Source organism: Anabas testudineus, chromosome 13 (assembly GCF_900324465.2).
Source record: "Anabas testudineus chromosome 13, fAnaTes1.2, whole genome shotgun sequence".
Classification (NCBI taxonomy): Eukaryota; Metazoa; Chordata; class Actinopteri; order Anabantiformes; family Anabantidae; genus Anabas; species Anabas testudineus.
In genome coordinates, this window is record NC_046622.1 from 16185265 (window position 1) to 16208038 (window position 22774).

At 38.1% G+C, this 22774-nt stretch overlaps 1 protein-coding gene across 1 annotated transcript; it reads right to left on the bottom strand.

Moving 5' to 3' along the window:
• Positions 1-1122: 1122 nt before the first annotated feature.
• On the bottom strand, positions 1123-22462 carry gosr1 (golgi SNAP receptor complex member 1). The gene is made up of 9 exons (XM_026376950.1): positions 22353-22462; positions 21288-21399; positions 19996-20083; positions 19790-19897; positions 19520-19611; positions 13496-13570; positions 4752-4781; positions 1996-2078; positions 1123-1672 (listed from the first exon to the last, which is right to left on the bottom strand). Exons 1-9 carry the CDS (start codon positions 22384-22386, stop codon positions 1548-1550), a joined length of 747 nt encoding a protein of 248 aa, XP_026232735.1. The 5' UTR covers positions 22387-22462; the 3' UTR covers positions 1123-1547.
• Between the last annotated feature and the right edge of the window lie 312 nt (positions 22463-22774).

Sequence of the window (22774 nt, forward strand, 5' to 3'; positions counted from 1 at the left end):
CGCCATCAGCAATATGTAAGTGCTGGCACGTCACTTATGAGTCACTCTGGATAATGTTTTCGCCCAGTGACTCAATGCAGAAGTAAAAGACTATTATTATGAAGGTATTTCACTTTCTGCAAATTCAAATTACAACACAAATGTAAGATGGTGCTTTTCTTTTCACACACAAAAGGGTTTATATAAAACTGCCCATGTATTTCTGCTGTACATTAAGAAAGCCATTTATATAATTGATTTAAATGCAAAATGTTTGCATATTATGAAAGACATATGGTTGCGGGAGTGTATGTATTACACACAAGACACAGGTCTGTGCCCCTAAAGTAAGCAACATACAGTGGAAAGAAAAAAAAAAAACAGAAAACTTTAACTAGGGCCTGAACTCACAAACCGGCAACTTGCTGGTAAGTTAAAAAACACAGATGAATAAAGACAGTCTATAAACATTCTTTGTCTGCCGGGTTTTCTATACTTTCTTTGTGCAATAAGGATCAAACCGAGGGAATGAGGACAAAAAAAACTAATTTATCCCGTCTAGTCCAATAAAGTGATTCTATTTCATTTGGATTGCTGTCGAGTAACTGCCTGACGCTGTGAGACTAAAACACATTGATTTTTTTCACACAGCTGCCTTGCTGTCACATTCCTACACACACAGGAACAAACTAAGTCTTTAATCCAGTATGTCTAACCCCATGCGCAGTCTTCGGATGAATGCTTTAGCTTGAACCTTCAAACGCAGATGTCAGTGTGTTTCAGACGGACTGAATCAAAGAGAGGTCCATCAGCTCCACAATATACCAGAACGGTATCCAGGCCATGGTTGTAAAAAATGTTGTACAGTGGCAACTAGAATTGTTTTTAAGTTGTTGAAGACAGTATATATTTTATATTCTTTATATTCTTAAGGAATATAGTTATTAGAAAGGCAGGTATGAGTTTAAACAGGACAGAAGTTAACAACTATTGTTATCATTTAAACTGATTATTATTGTTGTTTGTTCAATACAATGTCAGAAAATAGTGAAAAGTATAATTACTTTGATAAGTTCGAATGATATATTTAGAAAAATGAATGTTTTAACTGTTGCATACAGTATCTAGTAGTGTCACACACAGTGATCTGAATAATTTATTAATTCACATTTTACAGCCCACAATGACTATCCATCCCAGTCCATGAATTAAAAAGAACCATTCAAGTAAAAACCTTTCCACCTGTGAAACAAAACATGCATGACACAGGCTCACAGTTTCTCTCCAAGTGAGTTACCAAGATAATGTTAAAAAATCTAGTCTTATTTATTCCCATGTCAGCAGAACTGCTCCCAGCCACCAGCCCTTCATCTGTCGCACTGCCTAATACAAGTTCAGTAGTTCAAGTTGGCCGATTGTGTTCCCATCCCAGAAGTGGACCAAGTGTATGTCCGTCTGCTAAGAATCCTCCGGGATCTTCCAGTCACGGATCTAAGTCTCCTGTGGTTCCCATGCTACAGAGAGCAGATCAGTCCCGCTACGTTTAAACATTTTATCAGGCCTGGCTTTCAGTGAAAAGCATAGAGGAGGAGAAGAATGGTGCAGACACCAATCACTGCGCCAAGGATGAGGGAGTCCCTTCTCTTCCGCAAGTTGATTCGCTGGATGAGACTGTTGATGGCTGGGAAACGGTCTAGAAAGTCAAAAGTTAAGAAGATTGCTAATTTGTAAATTCTCAGCAGAATTAAGAATTAAATAAGAAATGCCTCTACATTGATGTTTGCCTTTTTGTCTTTACATCAAGTAAATAACAGCACTTTTAAAAAGGACAGGCGCATGTAGAAATAACCAAAGTAACAGCAAAACCTCCCCAAAGACACCTGCCACCATATAAAGTGGTCAAGTACAGGGACCAGCAGTGATTTCATATCCTACAACTTTTAATCTATTGTGTTCTTTCTCCCATTGGGTTCCCCACAAGCAATCACTCACTTATCATACACACATAAAGGATACTGGCCAGAGTGTTAACCCTGCTCTGTATGGATTTGAGCATGCCCCGTTGGGAGGTCATATTCTCCTTGGTCGCCATGGCAATACTACAGAGACAAAGAGCAAGAAATTAGTTAGCCACGTACTGAACCTGACTCAGCATATAAGTGGAAATTCAGTTTCACCAGAGGGTCATTTAAAAAATATGTGACTTTTTGGTGCAGGAAATCATTTGTGTGATCCAAGGAAAAAATATGTCTTGTAGACATAAGGTGTGAAATTGCTGTGATATTGTACCTGTCTTGTTCTCAAAAATGGGCCTCTGGGCAAGTAAGTGCAGTGTGCCGGCATGGCAAGTTTCAAGCAGTATGTTTGCATCCACTGTCATGTACTACACACAATAATCAATACTGAACCCACCTTCAGCTCTCAAAACATTTTATTACAACTATCTGCACCATTTGCCCAACTGGACCCAATGATGTCCACAAATATTAAAGATATTAAAGCATTCGACCATGCTTATCGCCTCCAGCTGGTTTTGAACAGCAGTTTGGTTCTTCACTGCCACTAGCATTATGTCATTTTGTGTCTTGTGAACAGCACAGTGACAACCAGTAAGTACTAGCCACCGGGGACTAACTCTCCTTCCAGCCCAGAGTGACAAAACCCTAGAGGAGACAGGTCAAAACAATGAAAATGAAATCACCACAGTTGTTTTGTCTCTTTTGTCTCTTGAAGTTGATGAGCAACAGTTTTGTGAGTGAGTGAGTGTGTGTGTGTGTGTGTGTGTGTGTGTGTGTGTGTGTGTGTGTGTGTGTGTGTGTGTGTGTGTGTGTGTGTGTGTGTGTGATGAATGCAGGTTGTGAGCCAGTGAAAAGGTGAGTTCATGGCATCTTCTGCGGGTGGAGGGTGCTGAATAGAAACAGGCTGGAACAGTCTGCAGTCTTGGCCTGGAACAGTGTTTTGGGTATCATGTTCTCCCCAGTCAGGAAGAAATACTTTGCTGACTCCAGCAACTCAATGAGTCTAGAGCTCAATGTTAACCAGCCAACGAGGATCAGAGCTTGAAGATTTTACTTACACACTAAATTTGCAAAGTTAGTTTCTGTTCAAACCTGTTGACCTGGAGAAGTCAGGTAACGTGTCAACTTAAGTCAGTTGATGTCAATATTATTTATATATACATTTATTATATGTGCCAAAAAACAGAGTTATAATTTGGTCAAAGCTGAACACAGGCATCATATACATATATCTTTCAGGATAACTACTGATTATCTTAGATGTGCAATGCAGAATGTAGTTAATTATACAAAAGAGCTGTAAACATCACTGTACAGTATAACTGAAGTAAACGCATTTGACAGGAGCTGTTTGACGCCTGTTCAGCAAAGACTCATTTAGAGTCCGAGTAGGGTGTGACATTTGCAGACTGACCGCAATAGGAGCAGGTTTACTGAGATAAATTGTCTTGTTCAATGTTTGTAGCATGCATGCATCTGGGGCCTTCAAATAAGCTAATCAAAAATGGGGAGCAAGCACATCATTATCTAGCCAAACACCAATGCCATAAACAAACCTCCACAAATATAATCCTTAAACAGTGAGAAAAAGTGAGAAACATCAGGAGGAGTAACGTAAGGATCCTTCTTCTAGTTCAGAGCTTGCTTGTGGAAATCAATGTAAATACATTTATGTACAATTCTGCAAAAGTTATTCTGTATGGAAGCACACATCAGCATTTCAAGGTGGATTTTTACGATATGTAGCACAAAGAAAACGCACTGAAGGTTTTGAGTCAGGTTCACATAGATAATTCAGTAATAAACGTGGAGTGGGCGCTTTTACATGCAAAGATATGTTTATATACAGTAGCAAGAAAAAGTAAGCCAAACCTTTTGAAATTTCATGGTTTTCTGCATTATTTGTCATAAAATGTGATCTGATCTTCATCTATATCAAAAATATTAACAAATATATGAGCCTAAAATAAAAACACAAAAAAAATCTCAGATCTTTCATGTCTTTATTAAGAATAACCATAAACAGCTCATACTGCTAGTGGAACAAGTATGTGAAAAGTCGTTCCATAGCATCTCTTTTAGGTTGAGGTGTGGGCTCTGACTTGGTCACTCCAAAAGGCGGACTTTGTTTTTCTCAAGTCATTCTGTGTGTTTTGGGTCATTACCCTGTGGCATCACCAAACCTCTACAGAGTTTCAGCTGCCGTACAAATATTCTGACATTATACTGAAATTTTTTTTGATACAATTGGAAATTATCTTCCCTCCAATCACCGCAAGCTCTCCAGGCCCTGATGCAGAAAAGCAGGCCCAAATCATGATGTTTCCTCCACCATACTATATTATTGGGATGGTGTATTTATGATGATACGCAGTGACCTTTTTATGCCAGATGTGGTGCTGTGTGTTCTTTCCAAACAGTTTCGTTAAAACATCTTGCCAATACTGCTGTGGAGTGTCAATGTGCTCTTTTGCAAACTTGGTGCGTGCAGCAATGTTTTTTTAGTTCACATACTTTTTCCACTCGCACTGAGAGGTTTTTAGGGTTGTTCTCAATAAAGGAGGAATTAATAAAAGGAGAAAAAGAACAGAATTTCTTTTAGTGTTATTTAAGGAACATTATATTTGTTAATACTCTTGACTTAGATGAATATCAGATCACATTTTATGACAAATTAATGCAGGAAACCATAAAATTCCAAAAGGTTCACATACCTTTTCTTGCCACTGTATATGCAAAATAAACTGGTCTTACCTTATTGTGTCATCCATCAGTCGGTCAGAACTATAGATGAAGGGAGAGAGGAGGAGGAGAAAAGAAACGATAGTTAGTTAATGACATGCAGCAGCCAATACATAAACTGGTAATGAACAAGTAATGTGGGGGTAGTGGACAAACAATACACTTTTATGACATTTGGGAATGGATTTCTTTTTCTTTTCTGCATAATCAACTTTATCAACTCCCACAGTGAGCAACCAACATAACAGGAAGAACATGGCATGTGATATTAATCTTCTCACTGACGCCTGTGTGGCAATATCTCCGTTTGTGCAACTTTGCTTTATTAAGTTTTATTTGTAAAATGTGGGCAATTATCAGTATGATTCATGCATGTTAATCAGGATGTGTGTAACATATGAAAGCCTTCATAAGTATATGTAGGTATAAGGACAAACCATTTAGTAATTGATACTTCAATTCCAAGTGAAGTTGCTAACAATTGACTGTAGGCTATTCTTATTTTAGAATAGACTAAGTAGACTCACAGGGAGAATTCCTACTCCTGCTGCATAATTTTACAAATAGCTACATCAAAGAGTAAGTGTCAGATGCTTGCTGGTATAAGCACAAATATACACACAAACCTCTTACATAACACCAGTTTTGTGTCTCGGGTTGCATAAACAACCAAGCTCTTGGCATTTTATTCCCTGATTGGAAACAATTTAGATAATGTCCCAGCAAACTAAAGCAAACCAAACAAACAACTGTAGGGATTGTATTTCATGGTTCAACATCCACTCAACAGCTCCACATTCTCACTGTCATGCTCAGTATGTAGTTTTTGCTAAACACATAGTGTTGTATATAACAAAAGGATGCACAATAAACCATAACCATCTATAATCTTTATCTTAGTATACATTAAGTTGACCTGTCCTCTCATTCAGCATTTTTCACTTTGGCCTCGAGAAATTGCATAGTTTCTTTAAATCCCATTAGAAAGAAAGAGAATAGATAGAACAGCAAAGCTATAAAAGCCAACCATCTTTGATTCAAGCAGACTGAACATATTATAACAACTATAATAATAATAATAATAATAAATGTATTTATAGAGCACTTTTCTAAACATATGTTACAAAGTGCTTCACAAGACAGACAAGAAACACATGTAGCCCAACAAGATCAACTTGAGCAAGCACTAGGCAAACAGTGGAGAGGAAAAACTCCCCCTGGGGGAAGAAACCTCCAGCAGAACCAGGCTCAAGTTAAACGGCCATCTGCCTCGACCGGTTGGGGAGCAGAAAACAGTTATACAAACAAAACAATAATACAAACAACTACCACATCGGTCCTTGGGGAGACCAGTTCCAACGTAAAGACATTGTAATCTAATGGAGAGTCTTCCCAAGGACAGATTTGTTTTAGCTTACAGAAGATCGCAAAAGGCTCGCCGGTAGAGGTATGTTTTAAGGAGAGTTTTAAAAGATGTTACTGAGTCAGCTGATCTTATATCCTCGGGTAAGCTGTTCCAGAGTTTAGGGGCTCTAACTGAAAAGGCTCTGTCACCTCTAGTAGTCATTCTGACATTGGGGACATACAGAAGATTTCTACCAGAGGATCTCAGGCTACGTGCAGGCTCATAAGGCTTTAAAAGCTGGGATAAATAGCTGGGGGAAAGGCCATGCAGAGCTTTAAAAGTTATTAATAAAATCTTAAAATCAATCCTAAAAAATACTGGCAGCCAGTGTAAGGAAGCTAATACAGGAGTGATGTGATCATATTTTCTTTTTCTAGTTAAGAGTCTTGCAGCTGAATTCTGAACAATCTGGAGCCGATTAATAGATTTCTGGCTGAGACAGGTGAACAGACTGTTGCAATAGTCAAGGCGTGAGGAAATAAATGCGTGTAAGATTACTTCAGTGTCATGAAAAGAAAGAATTGAACGTATTTTGGAGATATTTCTAAGATGATAAAAACATGCCTGGACAAGCTTTTTGACATGATGCTCGAAGTTAAGTTTACTATCAAACCAAACACCAAGACTTTTTGCAGTGGGCTTAGAATTAGCTAAGAGAGAATCTGTGCAGGGCAGAATGTGTCTGGCTACACGCTGTGGACTGATGACAACTATTTCTGTTTTGTCAGAATTCAGCTGCAGGAAATTTTGAGCCATCCAGTTTTTTATCTCATTTATACACTCATGTAAGGAACTCAGTCCCCCGTGGTCTGATATCTTAAAGGGACAGTACAGCTGAGTGTCATCAGCATAGCAATGAAAAGAAACACCATGTTTGCGAATAATATGTCCCAAAGGGAGCATATACAAAGAGAACAAGATTGGCCCCAGCACTGAACCTTGTGGGACTCCGTACTTTACAGGAGAAAAAGATGACTTGTAGTTATTAACTGTAACACAAAACGATCTGTTGGACAGGTATGAGGAGAACCAGTCCAGTGCAGTGCCTTCTATTCCAGCCCAGTGCTTTAGCCGGTCTAACAAAATTTGGTGGTCTACTGTATCAAAAGCAGCACTAAGATCGAGGAGGACAAGAATAGAGCACAAACCAGCATCAGAAGCCAACAGAATGTCATTGGTTACCTTCAGTAGGGCGGTCTCTGTGCTGTGGTGTTTGCGAAAACCAGATTGCAATTCGTCAAAGATGTTATAGTTTTCTGCGGCTAGAAATAAGTGTTTAGACACGTACTTTTCTAAAATCTTTGATATGAAGGGTAGTTTGGAGATTGGTCTGTAGTTTTCGGGGGATGAGGGATCTAGACCAGGTTTTTTCAAAAGAGGTTGCACAGATGCAATTTTAAAATAATCTGGCACAATCCCAGTGGACAGAGAAGTATTGAAAATATTCAGGAGAGAGGGAGCAAGCGAATCAATGATCGAGATTAAGAACTTAGTTGGGATGACATCAACTGGGCTGGAAGATGGTTTCATTTTAGAGACAGTTTGTAGTAGCTCAAATACGGACATGGGAGGAAACTGGCTTAAAGTGCATTCTCTAAAAGGGTGTGCAACTATGACTGGTGAGGAGTTGGGGATGACAGAAGCTCTGATTGATTCTATTTTATCATTAAAATAGGTTAAGAACTTCTCACAAGCTGCATCACTTTCAGCTGGGATGCTAGGAGGGGTTGGGTTTACTAACTTGTCAACAGTCTGAAATAAAAATTTAGGATTATGGCAGTGAGCAGTGATCAGGTCTGAGAAGTATTTAGATCTGGCATTCTTTACCATCGTATTGTAGTGGAGTAATGCTTCTTTCATAGCTTCATAATGCACTTGAAGTCCGGTTTTCTTCCATCTCCGCTCAGCTTTCCTACACTCAGCTTTACAACTACGAATGCTGACATCTATCCAAGGCTGTTTGTTGGTGTCTTTACGAGACACATTTGCAGTTTGTAAGGGAGCAGCAGCCTCTAGCGCAGAGGCACAATTATTGTTGAAAAGGCGGACGATATCATCAACATGTGATGTGCAAGAAATACCCTGCTTCAACACAGAGAAGGTGCTAGTGAATTTAGCTGCTGACTGGCTGTTAAATAGATGGCGTTTAACAGTAGATTTCTGAGGTACAGTGATTGGATGAAGACAAGTATCAAATAGGACACATTTATGATCAGAGATGGAGTCCTTTAACTCAATAGAATTTAGAGTCAAACCTAAAGTGAATATCAAGTCAAGGGTGTGGCCCTGGTTATGGGTCGGACCTTTGACATGTTGGACCAGGTTGAAAGATTCAGTAAGATTGATAAAATCATTTGCTAGAGTATTAGTATTATTGTCAATATGAAGGTTAAAGTCTCCAGCGATAATGACCTTATCATACCTCACAACAATGTCAGCAACAAACTGGGAAAACTCTGACAAAAAGTTACCGTTAGCTTTTGGTGGGCGGTAGATGACAGTACAACATACAGGAACAGAGCAGTGGATAAGAAACGACAGAGCTTCAAAGCTGTGAACCTGGTTAATTGATAGCATTGAGCATTTGAATTGATTTTTAAAGACCACAGCAACACCACCACCCCGACCACTTAATCTAGGGGAGGTGAGAACTAAGTTCTAGCCAAATTTGATTGTGTACCTTTTTCACGTTGACTAAGCAAATAGATAAGAACCTTTCATTGGGTAATTGCTGCAGTGATTAATATAATTGTGCTGGTAGCAGCAGAAGGTCAGCTGACTACCTGAATGTACTGAATGAGCAGGACTTTCCATCAATAGATTTTTTCTTTCCTAATGGCATACTCCGAGATGAAGATGAATTGAATGAACTTTTCAAAACCACAACAACCACAGTTGGTAATATTTAGTTTTTGTCACACTGACACTGGGAGATTTACAGAAATCTAATAATTTGGTGAAATGGTTTGGTAACCGGCACACAATTTAGAAAAGTCTGGCAAATCTGACAAACTGTGGGAGCAGGTGGGTGCAGAAAAGAATAGTGCCAGTTGTTGAGATGCAAATTGCATGGGGACTAGGACAGACACAGGCAAGCAACCACATTTGGTCTTCAATCTATTCAATCTAAAATTTACTGTAGGTTAGGCAAATGTCAGGCAATCACATTACACTTGCTTTCAGAAAACAACATCATGGTGGACAGAAACTGACAGAAAACTAAACCACTTTATAAATCATGAGCTGAAGAGCAAAAGAGAGAGCAGTTGTAAGCTGAGGTGAGCCTTGATTTATGGAGTCTTCATGTACAGAGATGAGATAGGGTTAAGGATTTATGCATTGTTCCCTCCATCATCAAGCCAGAGCAGTAGGGGTGAGGTAGATTGTGTCATCATGTTCATGTGGTTGTCTATGGTTTCAGCTTTTCACTGGGTTCCTTCCATTTCCCCTGGTCAGTGGTATTTTGCTGCAGTCATTAAATCGCTCATTAGCTCCAAGCTAATTGCCTTTCCCAGTGAGATGAATCAGCCTGTCCTGCCCACTTGCTTCCTTGCTCTTTTTTGCCATTCACACACAAACATAGAATCAGACACTTCATAGGTCACACCCATGTGCCCATTTTTTCTTTCCATTCAGAACTACTAGAAGCAGTGCTAAAGAAAATAAATAAACAACACATGCATTGGCAGTATAACACAAGTATTACTCCTAGCTTCAATGACTACAAAGACAAATAGAAAATTATGACTTGTTTTCTGTTGATTCATTAATTATTGGGCTATTTAAAAGGTAATCTGGCAGAAAGTACTTTACAGCAACTCTCAGAGAGGAATTCTCTGTCGTGTTGGCTTTTAGAGCAATATTTGGCAACAAATGCTATTAAGACAGGCAAACATTCATTAGTTTGTATAGGAAACTACCCTGCAAGTCATGGCAACATTTGCATAAAGCAAACTGCATCAGCAAAGAGAAGACAGTCACAAATCATAGCTCAGAGCTAAATAGAAATATGCTGTTCTATACATACTCAACAAATTGGAGAAATTGAGATTCCCAGAGATGAACCTTATATATATATATACACACACACACACACACATATACATATATATATATATATATATATATATATATATATATATATATATATATATATATATATATACACACATATACATATACATATATATATACATATATATATATATATATATATATATATATATATATATATATACACACACATATATATATATATACACATATATATATATATACACATATATATATATACACATATACATATATATATATATATATATATATATATATATATATATACATATATATATATATATATATATATATGTATATATATATATATATGTGTGTATATACATATATATATATATATGTGTATATATATATGTGTATATATATATATATATATATGTATATATATATATATATATGTGTGTATATATATATATATTTTTTTTTTTTTTTTTTTTCTGCATAAATATAACCTAAAACCTGATCAGAAGTGCTAAAGCTAGATAAAGGTGACACCATTGCTATGTCAAAAAAAATCCTCTGTTGGACAGGAAGTCCTTATTAGTGAGATCTCAACCATTAGAGCTGTTCCAACATGAACTTTTAATGGACCTGCCCCACCCACCTTCTAGTTTATTCATGAACACTGACCTTTATTGCGGTGGAAGATGGAAAAACAGAGATGCCAGAATGAAGAAATGGAAAACACAGCGAGAAATAACAGAAAAAAAACTAAACAGCACTTCTAGTAGCTCTAATAAATAAACAGCATCAAGTTACAGTTTACAAATGCTATTACAAACACACGCACTCAAACATTAAGTGGCACTCTTGTTTACAGTCCCCTGCAGTGACAGCTTCCTGACCCAATTCACTACCAGCAAAAGAGTGGAGTGGAGACAATCTTAAATGTAATCAAAATAAAAAGAAATGTAAATGTGAACTCAAGTCACTTGTCTTTGTCCAGCATCCATGGCCTGCCTTAAGTGAGAATTCAGAACATTGCTCTGGCCACTAACACATTTTAGCCCTTTTCTCTTCGGGCACTCTTTCCTGTTTTATGGCTCTAATAGAATCAATCAAACGTAACTTGATCCTTATGCCCAATCGCCTCTTTCCTTTCCCATCTTGGTCAATGGTCTGGGGAAGCCCTACAATATGGGTGGTGATTTAATAAAATAATTTCATTATCATTATTCTGATCAATTCTGCTTGAATGGCACACGTTTGACTGCTGGGAATGTACTGTAGCTGGCTGCAACAAGGCAGAGTAAATTGCCAGTCATGTTACTTAATTCGAATTATCCAGTTGGGCTATTTCAAGCCCCTTTTGAATAAATGAGTAAATAAAGGAGATCTTAGACTTTGTTAAAAAAAAAAAAAATCTTCAATAGACACATTACATAAAAGTAAGGATATTTTCTGGACCACTCCCGTTCCGTGACAGCACAGATTCTCTTTCAGCACATGAATCATTTGGAAATTTCTTAGTGATGCTACAGTGAGTATCACAATGCCCCCTAACAAAAATATATATAGGTGTGACTCTTAAAAACCCTGGTGGTGCTGAACTGACAGAATGCTAATGCAATTCAACTTCATTAATAAATTAACTTAAGTCTAGAGGCAGTGCAACTACTATACTCTTGTGATAAACCTCTTTCCTCTGAGACCTGAACCTCAACTCAGAGTATCTGTCAATACATGGTACGGCCCCTACCAGATCTGTATTTTTTTTCAAATTTACTGTAAAATATGTATGCCACATGTCACCGGTAAATTCAAAGACCTTGAGAAAATTGTACTCACCCATACAAATATGTCTGTATACCAAACATTCACATACTGTGATTTAACAAAGCTCATCATGCTGTGATGCTGCTTTTTTTGGTATCGTATAATTGACACCAATATATCTGTTCAAGTGTATAAGGTAAAAGACTGGGGAAAATGGAAAAGACAGTGACAACAAAATTACAGATCAGTATTTTGTTGTGTTCTTTTTGTTGCAACATTGCATCATTAGTGTTTAAATCACTGTTTAATTCACTGAATTGTATTTTTTTTTAAAAGGGGGGTTGTGTTCTAGACTTCACCCTTGTTTATGAATCTAAAACCCATTTTTATTTCATTGAGTGAAAGATAAACATCAGCTATTCCATGTTAGAGTAGGCAAACCCTGTTTTGAAAAGAGGTCTTTGATAGGGAACAATTGGGGATTTTTTGCTTTGTGAGGTTGAATCCGGAAACAAACGTTTAGCCACAGAAAATCAATCAGATTGTTTTGTGTTTGCAGGCTTGTTCAAACTGTCCAATGCAATCCTTATGCCTAGGAGATGTTAAAAGCTCTTCTGTGGTTTATTTGTGTTTTGTTTGCACGTGCGAGTGTGTGAATACCCTGCTGACATTCAATTTCACTTTCCACACAGGGTGCCTCTCACACACACAGGTACACACATACAGATTTCACAAACTTTATGTGTCGTGCTGTTCTGCAGTGCTTCAGAGTCAGCCAAAAGACAAAAGGACATGAATGGGGTTACTGGTAGATCCAGCTTTGACCTACTGTGTCAACATGAAAAATATGCCTAACTTTGCGCAGATTTAAAAGTGTTTCTCCTTGAACGCGTTTCAGGCATGGTGGATGCAGGATGATGAGATATATTAATAAGTGTATATTAGCTGGTATTAGATTTTTTAAAAAGCTTGTCTTTTAAGAATGGCAGTATATCATATTTGTACCATTTTAGAAAATACTGTTTAACATGGTGAATTATGTAACAGAGTGAATGTGCTTTTAATTTGATTCATTGTTTTTATGTAAGTTCTAGAGTTAAACCCATTGCTGTCAGTATGTTTTTTAACAATACTTTAATTAAGCACAAATACATTTATTACTGCCAGGGAAGCATTCAGATACAACCTACATTTCCTATATTCAGGATTTTACAACAAACTTTAGATAAATGAATGCACATAATGAAAACTTCCTATCTGTTAGAAAGTAAAAGCACTAAGGGGTGCCAGAGCTTAATAAGCTAGCATCAGCAGCAGCAGTGTTTCCCCTATTTATTCCAAACTGCTGTGCTGCTCCATCAAGATGAGTTATCCCACCTTTGTTTTCTGGGAAGCTGTGGCAGTAGCTTCGCCAAGAAATACTGTACAGCTCTGTAGCTACACTCTACCTACCTAACTGCGGGGAATCGCATACCAAAATAATTAAGTACCCCTAAAACCTCTGCCCTTTTTTATTTTTAAAGGTGGCAAAAGATCTGAAGAAAAAAAGATCTGAACTTACTTTCTCAGGTGCTCATGCTCCTTTAGAAACAGTTCTGTTCTTCTGTTGTTGACCCCAGAGCCACTCTTGTATGTCCTAAAAAAGGCACACAGATAGATACGCTGGTAAAAACAACAAGGTACCAAATGGTGTGATGTAACAATATTTAATATTTAATTTAAGTAATGTGACACAATATTCAGTAAGAAAAAAAAGTAACAACCTAGGATACCCTTATATGCAAGGGTCCTAACAGATCAAGTTGAAAGTTAAGTGAAAGTCAACAGCTGGTCTGATAATCAGCTATAGCTATTGCAGTGTGCCTGGTACCACTGACTTATGTCTGTTCATATCACAATGGCTACCAATTTAGTGGTGTTTTTCAATTATAATCACCACCGCCACCTTTTATATTGCCTCTTCACAGTCCAAAGTAAATCTGTGTATACAGCCAATTTTTCTGGCAAAATCTGAGAACCACACTGAATTACACTGACAAGAAAAAGACACTGCTGGATTTTTATACTGAAATTGAAAAACAATATATACATACCAAAACATCATTGTTCATCTGTAACAAGTTAACCAGCAGGTAAAGCATCTAAAACAAAACAAATACCATTTGCTACTCAATCAGTGTTAAATCTGGAATCTGGAATTGGAAATCTTTATTTATTACATAGTGGAATGTGTTGAGAAGAAAATAACATAAAAATGATTAATGTAAATCACAATCATTATCCCATGGAGGTCTGGATTCAAAATCACACCCAAAAGAAAAGTGGAAAAGTCAGATCACAGGCTGATCAAACTTCTGTGGAAATTCCTCAAGACAATTCAAAATGAGGCTAAGTAATGTGTGTGTGGCCTCCATGTGCCTATATGCACTCCCTACACCGTCAGGGTATGCTCCTGATTAGACGACGCATGTCCTGAGCATCAGTGCCTCCATCATGCAGAAACTGTTGACACACTCCAGTCATTGTCATGCGTCAGGGAACAAGGAACCCAGGGCCCACAATGGGTCTGAGGATCTCATCCCGGTACGTAATGGCAGTCAGGGCACCTCTGTCTAGCACATAGAGGTCTGTGTGGTCCTTCAAGGAAATGCCTTGGCACAGGCCCCACTTGTAGATGTAGGGTCCTCATACCACTCTCATGGAGTCACATTAGTGGCCTGCTGGAGGTCATCCTGTAGAGCTCTGGCAGTGCTTCTCTTGTTTCTCCTTCTACTAAGGAGCAGATAGCAGTCCTGCTGCTGGGTTGTTGTCCTCCTACAGCCCCCTCCACATGTGCTGGTGTACAGGCCTGTCTCCTTGTTTCTCCTCTATAATCTTGACACTGTGCTGAGAGACACAGCAAACCTTCTTGCCACAGTGTGCATTGATATGCCATCCTGGATGAGCTGCATTACCTCAGCAACTTCTGTGTGTTATAGACATCGCCTCATGCTACCTCTAGTGGTGAGGGCACTGGCAAAGCACAAAAGTGAACAAAAATCAGCCAGAAAGGATGAGGACAGAGAAACGGTCTGTGGCCACCACCTGCAGAACCATTCCTTTATAGGGGTTGTCTTGCTGATTGCCTCTAATTTCCATCTGTTGTCTGTTCCACTTGCACAACAGCAGGTGGAATTGATTCACAATCTGTGTTGCATCCTAACTAGACAGGTTGATATCCCAGAAGTGTGATGGACTTGGACTTACATTGGAATGTTTATGCATTTAATTTATTTTTTTGAGCAGTGTAGATGCCTGCCTAACATCACCAGTGAAACATGGAGGAGGATACATGATGATCTGGAGACATTGTAAGAATTATTTGGAGAAGACAGTATGATGAGTACTGTCTGTGATGGCTTCACCTGCTCAATCTCACACTGCCCAACCAGCACAACAGGCATTTAGGAATCAGTAGAAGGTCCCAGATTTATATTGCAGTAGTTGTTGCAAGGAGTGTTTTTTAACAAAAGTAAAGTTTAACATGCAAATTTGGTTTGGCCTTTATTCTGTGCTCAAATATTCTTCAAAGTGAGTTGTTATTCATCTTTTGAGTTTTGTGATTGATTTACAAGGATTTGACTAAATAAAATCAACCGAATACAATAAGAATACAGAAGTATGTAAATTTTTCTCTGGTAAAAGGCCTTGTTAATTTCAAGTACAGTCAGCCTTGCTAGTTCATTCAAACCGCAAACTGCTTAATATGAAGCAGCAGCAGTAGGATATATTTGGTTTACATTAGCACTAACATAATCCAGTAAACACAGCACTAGTAAGGTTGTTGCACAGCAAAAAACAAAAAGGTGTTATCTGATGGTTGAAACCCAGAACAGAGTGGTTAAAAGGCAAGTTTACCTTATGTTATGAAAGTCTACCAATTCTTCCTTCTATCTCTTCACCTGTATGACCACACATATTGACTCAATTAGTTTAGTGTAACAACATGACTGGAACGGGTGCAGATGGTTATCGTGCTACCAAGCAGTCCCACATCTAGCGAGCCAGTCTGATTCCTGCTAAACAGCAATTGAAAAGTCTAAAATGTAGAGCTCGACATGCCACAACACACCTAAAATGCCACACTGGACAAAGGGAAAAGGCCAAAGAAGCTGGTTAGCCTGACCTTCTTCTCTGCTTCAGCTGTCAGAAAGCTGGATTAGGCATTACATATTTGTGGCTTGCTTTTTTATTCCTCCAGCCAACATCTACCCACTTCCACTGAAGACTTTTAGCAGCAATAAATAATAAATACAAAGAGAAGAGGTGTAGAAAATGACAAATTCAGTTTGAAGAGCTGACATCACCAGACATTTTGAATGAGCATCTTATTAAAAAAGACTCAAAGAGTCAAAAACTGTTACCTATTATATTACCTATATGTCACAATTACTTTACTACTATTTGCATTATGTATATGTAAAAGATCACTAGTATTAATCTACATATCTCAAGTTAATAAAAGAAATTAAGCAGTGTGCTCTCTTACTGAGCTGGTAGCTAGTAGCAAAGCAGTCTAAGTTAATGGGTGGCTTGTTATACCACTCAGAAAGCACACCCATTCTCTTTTTCTTAATGCATCTATCTACAAGTATCCCTCAACAGCTGACTCCCAGTGCTCTCCTGGGTTCCTGGTCATTTAACACAGCCCCACCCTCCTGCTGGGTGAGAATAAGATAAAGAGCAGGGGAGGAGGGGGGCTGTGTAACATAAGAGTATGCACACACATACTGTAAACCACAAACATCCTACCCCACCCAGCTAACTGTAAGCAGCCCAAGAACAAATGTGCCTAGTTCATCCCCAGTGCGCCATCCAAAGCCACTGAATGGACATACTAACTTCAATGCACACTGCACAGTGGCTGCCTAGAGCCACAGCTGGCCGGTCAACAAGCAGGGCTGATGCTGTTGTGGGGCTAGTATTGCCTGTACTGACAGCCAGCTTTATCACTCCAGCAAGCATTTCTAAAAGGCCATGAATGTAAATCACAGACGAGCTGTCATTATTGTTGCTGACATTTAGTATCAAAGCAGGAGCAGAGGGAAAGTCAGGTCTGAGCTCAGCTCTGCTCTCCGCTGCCGTTGTGGACGGCACACATGCAAGAAATGTATGCGTGTTCATGTATACGTGCGTGAGCAGATGTTTTGCTGACAGAGTCTATAAGTATACTGCAAGATATTGATAAAATGCTTGACAGAATATCCTATTGCTCATTTAGGTACTTGCATAAATGAGACTGTGCACTATTTCTTTTAATCAGTATGGATTTTGTGAGTAAGTGCATCCTAAACTCTAATACACATAAAAATCTACACTGGCCAGCCTCCTGGCCATGATTACTCCAACGTCAAGATCTCTACTGCCCTCTACCGGACAAAGGGGACACAAGTCTCAGACACATTCATCACTATACCAGTGGCATCTTAAGCACTTGACAAAAATCTACACATTTCATAACTAACTTGCCTTCCAATAAAATTATTGTGCTCTATATTACACTGAAAGTATTTTAAAAATGTGACTATGATCAGTTATTATGCTGTTATGTTGACACAAGGTCAAAAATGTCTTGTTAGTGGTACTAAGAAGCTTTATGGTATGTTAGATGGAAATTTTCATATAATATCCAGTCTCGCCTTGTCACATTCAACATGTCCAACTAGCAAAAATCACAGGGGGGTGGGGGGGCAAATTGTTTATTAAATGAAATAGCCTCTTGCAAACACTGACCCAACATCTCATTGCTCTGTGCCATAGTTTGTAATTCCACAACCTGTAAGCATGGATGGTTCCCTCATTACCTGCCCCTTGGCATATTATTCATCATTAGGGTGAGCAATGGGTCAACAGCATTGGCTCATTTGTATGCATTAGATTTATCAGCACTGAGTCTATTAGTAGAGTCAGTCGCACTCTTAGTAATGTGATTTAATGAAAAGATTGAGTGAAGTGTCACATGTTGGGCTGACCTCATGGGATGTTACTGAGCAGATACACAGTAAAGTTTGATTGCTTATGTGCAGCTAGATTTCCATTTATTCTTAGATAATGAAGCTTCGGAGTAAAAACACAAGTAGTTTTTTATGTTAAAAACAATGAATACTATACAGTACAGGCTACAACTATTTATTGTATGCGAAATAGCACACTACTACAACAAATATTTATACTTGCTGCATTTGGTGTTGCATAGCTGCAGACAACTACAACTAAAACCCAATGAGAATTGCAGGAATCAAATTATAAGGTAGTAAGAGAACTAACAACCTGTCATGAAATAAACAAATGAAATGGTGGTGATTCAGCTCTAAATTTTGTAAAGTGACAATGGGCTTTATGGAATATGTACTATTTCTGTAAGTGGCAATCGCAGACTATCTGCATACTTGAGCGGATCAATAGGAATCCTGCAGTGCTCACCGTGTGCTGTGTTGAATACAGTAGATCAATAAGCCATTACAAAAAACGACAAGAGTCATGGTGTGGGAGAGCCTCCAATCTTATTTCTATACACTCACTCAAAAGTAAGCCAATCTGAGGAGAGGACACAGTTTCCCTGACACAAAGCCACAGAGGTCATGAATCTACTTGGGTCCTAACTTGCCAATATTTTTAAGTGTGTGCCAAGAAGAAGTCAAGGTCCCCTATAAGAAATAATCTTCTAGGAGTGAATAACGCTGTTTTCAATGGCCACTTTTACAGATGCAAGAAAAAGTATATGAACCTTTTGGAATTTCATGGTTTTCTGGATTAATTTGTCATAAAATGCGATCTGATCTTCATCTAAGTCAAGAGTATTAACAAATATAATGTGCCAGCTGTGAGGTTTTTATAAAAGATCTGATTTAGTTTTTTGTGTTATTATTTTAGGCATATTTTATTTGTTAATACTCTTAACTTAGATGAAGATCAGATCACATTTTATGACAAATTAATGCAGAAAAACATGCACTTCCAAAAGATTCACATACTTCTTTCCACTTTATACATTAACAGTCACTGAGATAAAAGAAGCAATTTAAAATTCACCATCATTTACAGTTTCATATGAGCTAAACAAGTTGAGACTAAGATGACTGTCACCACCATTTTATGTATGTTCATCGGTCAGTACGTATAGTGAGTTATCAATAGCCAGCTGCATTAGAATTTGATTTTTTATGTGTAACAAACTACAGACCCACAGAAGTGACGTGTGGATAACACTTTCTGCATAAGTATGTCCTAAAAGATAATTATTTTTTTAAGCCATGACACATTTCTACAGACCTATGTTTTCAAGACTGGACTTTGATATTGAAGATCCAGTTTTCTCCTCGTTAAATAAGGCAGGGCCCCCCACACTCACACCTGTCATTTAACTAATTGAAATACTTGAAACTAATCTTCCCCAACTGAACTGATGATTCTTCTGTAAAAATCTGATCAATTTTTAGTAATCAGATTAGTCATTTAATCATAGTTATGGAGAAATACAGTAGATTCTATAAGGTTTCTTTCAAGTTTTACTTGTTAGCTGCATGGCCAAATTAATCATACTTACTCAATGTCTTTTCTGACAGACCCCAGCAAGTCTTCCCTTTCCCGAATGGCCAAAAAGTTGCCTTTAGTTTTGTGGAATTCATGCGTGTAATCCTGGAAAACAAATTAAATAGAAATCAAGAGGAAGAACAAAAAGCAAACATTTGTAGATAGACAGAAACATTGTATGTGTTCTGCAGTGACCTTGACAGAAAATAAGAGATATACAGTGAAGTACATAAAGAAGAGCAAGAAGAATAGAGGTAAAACTAAGAGGAATAAGAGTGTTAACCTGTAGAATGTCTCTGTGTCTCTGAAGCGTGTGCATGAGTGCAGCATTGAGAGAAGCTGTGCCCGGGGTGTTGGTGTACTCCGCCATCTTGTCATTCACGGCAGTCAGCTGACAGAGACACATTGATACATAGAAACACAAATGCAGTTTTTTATGCAGTCTTTTTTGTTGACCTTTCACATGCCACTGGTCTAGACTTTACTTACTTTGGCCAGCAGCTGTTCAATCTCCACTGACATGGTGTCAAACATCCTGTCCTGGGTAGAATTGTTCAGCAGCGGGGTGGTGTCTGACCTTGAAGATGGAAAAAAGAATAAAGAATAATTAGAAAGTCAACTTATATTTCTACTAATGCTTTTATATTGGCAAAGGTAACAGGTACCCCGTCTGTAGTATAGTCAAATATACTGGCATTTATTTAGTTATTTCACCACTGCTTTCTCCCGTTCACGGAGCTAAAATGTGACTCACATTGTTTTAGGTTAAATGACAAGAATATTGACGGTTTCTCAGGTGGTAAAGTGAATTCAGAAAATGGTCTTTATAATCACATCAGTAGAAATACACATTGATTGTCATGCGTAATGGCAAAAAAGGTGTACTGCTAGTATTAGAAAAATAAGACGAAAGGAAGTTCTCCTTCAATGGCCTCTCTTGTAGGAGATTACAGCTTGTGAGCAACAGCCTTGGAGTTGGTACACATTCAGTGTATTGTTTATACATTGTTACATCCTGCAAACATTACTTTCCTGTGTTGTGTTGTTTCCTGTGCAATCCCTCTGCCTTTTTTTTGTTACGTTTTTTTAAACAGTTTGACTATTTTGATTTCACAAAATTAAGGACATGTTTTATCATAGACCATTTTCTAGTACTGGTAGAGTTTTATAAATGCATCCAATTAGTTAGGGCTACTTGTGTCTAATAATTATTTTCACTGCTGATTTATTTTACATATATCAATCATATACCATCATAATCTTAAAAAAAAGTCCCAGACTAACATTTTGTTGGACATTTTGCGACATAATTTCAATAAGCTTCTGCAATTCAATTTATTCCCATCCAGAGTTGCATAAATCATTCGTAAAGATCAGTCAGATTCAGACCGCTGCGCAAAATCTTCTCCAGCACATCCCAAAGATTCTCAGTGGGGTTAAGGTCTGGACTCTGTGGTAGTCAATCTATGTGTTTGAAAACGATGTGTCATGCTCCCTGAACCACTCTTTCACAATTTGAGCCTAATCAATTCTGACATTGTCATCTTGGAATCAGTTTGGGTTAAATAACTTGTTGAAACATAATCATCCATGCAGTAATTATCCAGTGGAAGGCTCTTACCTATTTTCTATTATCTTCAGGTAGTGTTTTTTGGATGGGCAGTGTATATGACACAGATAGAGAAATCATTTGAACACGTTTTATTTATAAAATAATTGAAACAACCACTCAGTTGTTAGAATAGTTCCACTTAATCCACAATTGAAAGACTCGATCTTACGTCTCTCCTCGACGTCCATCCCTGGAGCCACTGTAGCTGGTGCACAATTTACTGAAGGAAACCAACTTCAGGTCAAGTTCATTCTCCAACTGTCTGGCCTGCTTTCGCAGATCTGTAACACACACCCACATCAAATATTGTAATTATTACTCCATACACATGTGGCGTCTGTGGTTACTTGTCACTAGTTCAGTAAAGTAGTAACAAATTGTTTATTTGTCAAGGGTTAGGAAGATCACTTATACATTTTTCCAAGCACAAATTATAACACATACAACAGGATATTGTCAATATCAATAAACTGTGAGCTGGATAAAATGATTTGGGTTTATATGGCAAAAACTGCAAACACACAACTGCATAGTACTTATAGCAATACACACTGTAACATAACAAAATATTATACACAAGTATTACTACACACCAGTTAAACTCTAAAATTACTGTTGGTACTACAGATACACCTTAGTTTTCTTCATTTCATTGTTTTTTCATTATCCTTCTCCTTTATGAAAACATTATACAAAAGTATTTAAGAGTGGGGGTATACAGCAATACTTTTACTTCGTTACTTGCTAGTTATTGCAGTATATTGTCTTGTGTCTGTCTTCCAACACTGTGAACACTAAACAGAGGCTCACAGGTTTGTTGCCACAGTCACAACGAGGCTTATTGACTTTCACCTTAGGAGTAGGCTCGACGAGCTAACTCGCTTTAACATTTCAAACAGCGAGAAAAACGATGTAGAAAACGACTACTGTTCGTGTTCATGTAATGAGTGTATCGCAGGAACAAATACTTGTTGATGGGTGAAGCTGACAAAGTGGTTCCAGCGGCACCGCGGATTGAACAGCTCAGGGAAACACACGTTAGTAACTAACTTACACGGCGAAACGTAAGCTAGCGAGCTGGAAGCTAGTCGTCGTAGGGACACAAACCGTGGATGTCTGAGTATAACACACCGACAGCGACAACTGCTAATGAACGGACGACTTTCTGAACATTGAACTAGATGCTGCTGTAGCTGCAGTTTACTGTTAATCGAGTCCAACATTGCTGCCTTACCCTCCCAGTAGTTGCTGCCTCCTATTGCTGCCATCTTTGTTGTTCTGAGACGTCACCAAGTTCCGGGATGTGTCACGTGGTCGTAGAAGACAAAAGCCTGTGGAGCCTTTGTCGCCCTCAGCTGAGCCTGACAGGCAGCAAGGACCCTCGACTGAGGCTGTATAATAATCAGAACTGAATCTGATACCAATCAATTGAATTGATGGCATGTATTTGACTATCAAGTCAGCTACTGACTTTATTGTGGAATAAAAATAAAAGCTAGTTAAGCTGTAGCTGACTTCACCCACTATGAGTTAATATATACCTAATCTATCTAATACATAATTGCCCCACACACTGGATTTCACAATTCAACTTATCTACTTTTGTGAAAATCTAATCATATTTGAGGTCATATTTATGTAGAAATAGAGACATTT

What these genes read in the sequence shown, in the direction of transcription:
- gosr1 (XM_026376950.1), bottom strand. Translation starts at nt 22,386, where the DNA reads ATGGCAGCAATAGGAGGCAGCAACTACTGGGAGG. An exon ending in TTGAACAGCTGCTGGCCAAA is followed by an intron (nt 19,898 to 19,995) that starts GTAAGTAAAGTC and finishes TGTCTCTGTCAG; the next exon opens with CTGACTGCCGTGAATGACAA. An exon ending in CTGATGGATGACACAATAAG is followed by an intron (nt 2,079 to 4,751) that starts GTAAGACCAGTT and finishes TTGTCTCTGTAG; the next exon opens with TATTGCCATGGCGACCAAGG.